General features: G+C 35.7%; 1 protein-coding gene across 1 annotated transcript; it reads right to left on the bottom strand.

Annotated features, from left to right (window-relative positions):
- LOC130048555 (uncharacterized) lies at window positions 1-3,749 on the bottom strand. The gene is made up of 3 exons (XM_056145428.1): window positions 3,743-3,749; window positions 3,250-3,429; window positions 1-583 (listed from the first exon to the last, which is right to left on the bottom strand). The coding sequence occupies exons 1-3, from the start codon at window positions 3,747-3,749 to the stop codon at window positions 276-278; spliced, it is 495 nt and encodes a 164-aa protein (XP_056001403.1). The 3' UTR covers window positions 1-275.
- Window positions 3,750-7,146: the final 3,397 nt, after the last annotated feature.

The following is a 7,146-nucleotide window of genomic DNA, read 5'->3' as shown; positions in this document are numbered from 1 at the left end:
TAACCCATAAGATGATGACAGACCGACACACTGCGCTATACTATAATAGGAGTCGTCTATGAAAAATAGTAATGAAATCTCCAACCGATTAAAACATGTCAAAAGTTCGAACACTGCAAATTCAAATCTCATGAGGGAGGGAGAGATTTGTGTGATAATTCAAAATCTGGATGCATCGAACACATGAAATTTCATCCACAAGACCATTAAAAAGTAATACATGGCCAAGAAAAACATTTACAAACGTTTAACTGTCTGTATTAGGCATAGATCGTTTAGCCCTTAAATTTTGACAACCAAACCTTTATATTACGATATGCAATTCTCAGATGATTTAACAACACCGTCACATCACTGGCAACAACCAATATAGCGAGACTTCCTAAAACAAGACCCCCCAATACACCGCCGACTGCTTTGACTGATAATCGCTCATCTACAGCACTCGTCTTCATTCGCTGAGCTCGGGATGTTTCTTTTACGTTGATAGAAAGTTCCGACTTGATTTTTCTCACGATGGCTCCAAGTGCTTCCGTGTCATTTATCTCTATGTATCCAGTTTGCTTGCAAGGACACGAACATACTAGAATAAGATTGAAAACCAATTTAATATGACAGTATGAGGTAAACATCAATGGGTTATTGATTGAATATAAAAATATGTGCTCGCCTGAGGGTCTTTGCGTGTTATGGAGGGCAGAGCTTGCTGGGATATTTCCCGATATTCTTTGACAGTTTTGAATACGTTATTTGAAGAAGCCAAAGCAAATCCATACTTGGATATTTCAAAACCAGAATATAGACTGATATCTATGATTATGGATGTTGCCCATTAAAGGCTCTTTAAACCACAGCGGGTTATGGATGATAATCCTTCCGAATCACGCGGAATCCGGTCCTTCAACATAGATTTCCGTGGCCGAGTGGTTAGAGCATCGCGCTTAAAATCACACGGCCTCTCACCTCTGGTCGGCGCGGGTTCGAATCCCGCTCGCGCCGGTAAGTGAGAAACTTTCCCAGTTTACTTTTGGAAGGTCGATGGTCTCTTCCATTATACCTGGGTTCTCTCTTCCACCAATAAAAACTGGGTGCCACCAGGTAACTGAAACATTGTTGAGTGTGGCGGAAAACATCAATAGATTTACTAACAGCGGAATAGATGCCGTAAACATAAGCTATATTCTTCGTCACAAAAACTTCAGTCTTCTGTTTCATCATATTTCAAGTTCCAAGTATATACTCTATATTTCCTACAAATATACGTCTACTCTCGCATTTAAATCTTTTAATTACAAAAGATATACATTGCCTAAATATAGACCAACACATACAAAATCCGCCTCCATATGCTTGTTTCCATGCCCGTGCCCAGTTGGACGTGCTATTACAGGTGATGTCAATATTAATAAAAATGATCAGACATTTATTTTAAAAGATAAAAACCCCGATCTTTCAATTAACATGTAGAATTTCTTCTCCATTATGAGACATCTTGACTCCTTGTCAGACTGGGTAAAAAAATATGAATGTATGAGGAGCATTAATATCTAGTATCAAATAGAAGTGAGGGTTACAATGTACGTGTGGAATATGTATTGGATCTTTCTGACAAACGTACGCGTGTTACAACATTGTCTTTGTATGACTTATTATAACAATCGTATTTTAAACGAATTTGCCTTTAATTACACATATCGTAACCAAATTTACACTACAAGTTCCTTTTCAAAAGACAAAATTCTTCGAAATTCTGTTTCAGTTTTAAACTCATTTGATATCCCAGTCAATTGGACATGATACACGTTACCTTACCTATACTGAATTCCAAAACTTCACAAAAACCGTAGTTACAGACATAGATACAGTAAATAAGCAAGCCCGTATCTTTGCACCCCAAGAAACTATTCATATCTTCTGATACTCATCCAAAAATCACTTTGTGCAAATATCACTCTGATTCTTCGAACAAATACTCAGAAGTTGATACCCTGGTATCAAACAAATACTGAAGTTCCTCATTGACAATATCTATGTAGTCTTTGGCGATGGGGTCTTCCAACAGTCTGTTGAAATTTCCATGGGCGCGAATTGTGCTCCTGTTTTAGGTTCATGTATTCGTATGAGGTAGAATTCATCCATAAGCCTCAACATGAGCACAAAAAACCTCCTGATTTACCAATTCTTGCAGTATGTAGTGTCACAATACTTCTTAAGTTTTCTTTTTACCACAGCAGTTAATAATTTCGCGAGGAGCAAAGATATAATTTTGATAATACATTTACTGGATCATATATATATATCTTTGTTTTAAGGGTATCTGCGAATTTTTAGAATCCAGTATAGGTATTATACTTAATATTCATTCTTTCCATTGACTGTTATTTTAGATGTGCTGACAACGTAAACGTCATTTTGAAGTATAAATTGGATTTCCAAATGTAGAATTCAAGTAAAGTTCTTCCACAGTACAATAGTAAGAATGAGCGATATAAACGAAGTAAATTTTGTTACAAGCTCTGCCAGCTGGAACCAATCTTAAATCCATTTATGCATAAAAACTATCTGGCTAGGTAGTGACCTTTACTTTAGACATACAGACCTGTTGATTGATTGTTTATTGTTTAAAGTCCCTCTCGATAATTTTTCACTCATATGGAGACGTCACCATTGCCGGTGAAGGGCTGCAAAATGTAGGCCTGTGATCGGCGCTTACGGCCTTTGAGCAGAGAGGGATCTCTATTGGGCCACACTTGCTATGACACGGGTCATCAGTTTTTAGTCTCATCCGAATGACCGCCCCATTTAGTCGCCTCTTACGACAAGCAGGGGGCACCGAGGACTTATTCTAACCTGGATCCCAACGGGATCCAGCAAGTAGAAGTCTTTTAATGCTAAAGTGGTAGAGAATTCAGTACTGAGAATATCATATAGAAAATCCCAAGCCCTTTTCGCCTGAGCGCAACTTTTAAGTAGTAAATGTTTTGGTATGATACTAATAAGAGGGTGTGCAAACGAATTTTATACACAGGGCCATGCATGTTAACAGACTGTATACAAAGGGCAAATACCGATACCTCTTTTAAAAGTGGCTAAATCGTTATGAAAGCCATACATAGTTTATACTAAATATACATGTACTAGTATTAGAAAGAAACACTTTTCATAGGTATCTAGGACTAATACAAATCTTAAAGATATCAATTTAGTCCTCATGTAATAATGTTGATGGCAGCTTTAATATAAACATACGTGTACAGACAGGACTTGCTCCACTCCATGTTCCGAGGTGCGTACATCGTCTGAGTAAGTCCCCGGATGAATAGCTGAATCCCTCTAAACAACGGTATGTCACTGTATCGTTGTATAGATTTCCTGTCGTTATATAAGTGGTGTTGTCGATTTGTAGCCTAGTGTTTTCACAGGTAACATCTAAAGTAATAGAAAATATTAGTAGAATTGGATAAAGTGATATTAATCATCAGAACCGGAGACAAGGGATTACACTGTAGCGGCTTACCCCCTACATCGTATTATCTCACAACCCGCGAGACTTCAGCAAAAATAAATAATCTGATTTAAATTACGTATACCATCCTAATGATAAATACTGTAGATTCCTAAATACATGCGAGGCATCACTCGTGAAATAAGATTAGCCTTTATTTATGTTATTAAAATACATGAAAGAACTCTTGATGAACAGACCACAAGCGAATTCATGTTCACGCAATTTGATGTATACGAGTCATTTCGCCATATAAATTTACTTCGTTTGATTGGCTCATTAAATTTCATTACTTTAAATATTTCTAACCCCAGGCACGCATCATCGTTTTTTCCTAGTGGAGAGGGGACAGGCCCAATTTAAAAACCCGAATTGTGTCCGGGTTTGTGGTGTGAGGAGGATTAGTAAGCTAAAATTGCCTCAGTGATTTCCCCCAGGAAGGCAATTTTTTTTTAATTGAGGAGATGGAGGGGGTTAATCGTTTGCTAGTTGTTCAGTTCATATCTTCTCTTTCACTACTACTATCAAAACTAGCGGAGAAATCAGTTAATAAATGAATGATAGAGTTTAGATGTGTTGCAGGTAACTCATACAGTAGTGCTCACATACGTGTAAACAGGTATTTAAACTGAGATAGATAATTTAGAACGTTAATATTGTCATCAATGTTTATTCATTTCGTTATATACATTTGATATTTTACAGGTGGCAACTTGAAAGGTGAAGGTGGGAGCTGCATTGAATTCTGACGTCGTGTGTGAGGACCAGCTGCAGGGAATACCAGACAGCGCCACCAACATCATCAGTTCTTGCAAGTGATGAAAATACCTTTCTTTTTGATCTAGAACCACAGGTTTAGATAATTATTTACCCTTTTCTTCGCACGATACAGATTATTATGAACATTTCCATTATATACAGCATGTCATTTACAAATTCAAATCACACAACTTTAACTGATTTTATGAGGTATAATTGTGTAGTGTATCAAAATGATTTTATATAATGTAAAACTTATACGGTACCAATTTTGATGCACCAGATGCGCATTTCGACAAATAATGTCTCTTCAGTGATGCTCAACCGAAATACATCATCAGATATTGAGCAGCTGGTCTTTAATTCTGGTGACAGCACCTTTAAGACATGTATGTACGTATATCCTGCCCATATGTGAAATTTTAACTTCAGCAACCGTTGTTACCGGTCCGTATGTTATTTGTGGAGAATACTTCCGTTACAAAGAAAAGTTACTGCATGTTCCAATATTAGCTTGCTTCAATGAATTTAAAGATTGGTTGAAAGCATTTAATACAGCGGTTCTTGGGTGCCACAATTAGACCATGGGCTAGTAAAGGTAATGGGGGACCCACTAGGGATTTTTGTAAATAAGTATATTTTGAAAGTACATAGTCCCTTGATTATAAATTAGGTTGTTTGACATTTCTACGAGGGGGCGTTTATGAGTTTTGGGGCAAAAACATGAATTTCGTAAAAAAAAAAACAAAAAAAACCAACAAACAAAACAACAACAACAAAAATCTGAGAAAACTCTTCAGATCCTATATAGATGTCGTTGACATTGCAAAGAAGTATTTTGTGAACGTATGTAACCATTTGATTATATACAAAGTTGTTTGACATTAATATCTGGGAGCATTTATGAGGTTTGGGGCTAATACTTGATTTTATCTTTAAAGCTGTATGGTTCGAATTACAGCATTTTTTTTCCCATCTCGTAAAAACGTTATTAAATTATCGCACGTATGTAGTTATGAAGCTGTATGACATATCATACATTATTCCACCTGTTTTAACCAAAATTATTTGATTTTAAATCAATGTTTATAAATAATCGCGTCAATCTGCCATTTTAAGTGAGTCACGTGACCAATTCAACTTTTAGATCATCGGTGGTTTTATCTGTGTAAAGCTGTGTATTTTGTTACAACAGTGCCGTGCCATAAGTTTAATAGAAATAAAAAAAAATAATAGCCGAAAATTGTTAAAACTCTTAAGATCATATATACATGTAGATGACATTGACATTTGCAAACAAGTATAATGCGAAGATATGTAATTGGCGTGTTTGACATAAATATGTGGGGACATTTGCTACTTATGGGGTTAAAAGATGATTTATTTTCTGTGTGACCGGTCGACAAGGGACGCTTACTCCTCCTAGGCACCTGATCCCACCTCTGGTGTATCCAGGGGTCCGTGTTTGCCCAGCTCTCTATTTTGTATTGCTTATAGGAGTTATGAGATTGATCACTGGTCGTTATATTCACCTTTCATATAGATACATGTAATATGTCCCTTTGAAAACAATTATTTTCTGAAAGTATGTAACCCTTTCATGATAAATCAGATTGTTTGACTATAGTGCATGGAGTCATTTTTAAGTTTTGGGCAAAAACATGAAATTTGTCATTTAAGTATCGTTAAAAAATAGAAAAACTTCGAGAATCCTACAAACACAATATGTACATGTTACTCTATAGAACTTAACCCCTTGTTTATATATCAAATTGTTTGACATTGAGGCTAGATGTATTTATGAATTACTGATTTATTTGTTAGAGATATCTTTGCAGGCAGTATTAAATGGAAAGGTATTTGATCCTAAATGTGCAGACATAGCAATGTGACTGCTCTTGTTTGAATGAAAACTCTACCAAGCCACCCTGTCTGTCGACAGTTACCCACTGAAGGATTCTTAGACACTTTACATGTTTTCAGAGAAGCTTAAGTCTTGCCTAACAAGAAAACATACAAGGTAGAGTCACTTGTTCTGGATACAATGTATGCGTGCTATAACGCACATTCATCCGTTGAACATTTTGCAGTAATTGTCAAATATTACAAACTGTCGTCAGAAAGTTTGCTGAAGCAGTTTCAGCGTCGATTTTGTTTCATCTTCAGTTGAATAAAAATCTAAGACAACCGAATGTTTGAATCCTTGCACTCTTTAATTACATGTCATTAATTTGGTTTAGAATTATGATTATAAGACAAGGAGAGCAGATGATTTTCAAATTATTCTTTCAGAGAAACAATCAGTTACAAACACAAGAGTAACCAAAAATAAATCAATTGTTGCTAAATTATCAGTCATTTCAGTAACGAAACTTTCTTTGTAGCTTGATGTTTAGATATTTTCGATGTAAATCGAGCATTGACTTATGTTTTAGATATGAATTGTATATCATTTTTATTAGTTTAATATTCCCTTCGTTGACTAGGTAAAAAATCAACTACAAGTATCTTTATGTTATTAATAAGTAGAGGATGCCCACCTCTGGTGCGTCCAGGGGTCCGTGTCTTTCCTGTTTTTAATTTTGTATTCTTTACAGGAATTAAGAGTCGTTACCTTCACTTTTCGTGTTTGATAGGAATTTTTAACACCATTAATGTCAGTGTACATGTGTACGTAATTTTAAAAATCTGAATCACTGTGCCTCCCTATGTGTAGTATTTATTTGTGTTCTTAATATTGTGTGTATTATTCACTTGCGTGTGTGTTGTCATGTGTAGTATGTCATACGTTTTAATTTAATATATAGTCTTCTTTTGGTTTGTTTTTCTTTAATGCGTTGTGTATTTTGTAATATATTGTATGTTTCCTGTTAACCCGCTTT

This window comes from Ostrea edulis, chromosome 1 (genome assembly GCF_947568905.1).
Source record: "Ostrea edulis chromosome 1, xbOstEdul1.1, whole genome shotgun sequence".
Taxonomy (NCBI): domain Eukaryota; kingdom Metazoa; phylum Mollusca; class Bivalvia; order Ostreida; family Ostreidae; genus Ostrea; species Ostrea edulis.
This window is presented reverse-complemented; position numbering and strand designations above follow the sequence as displayed.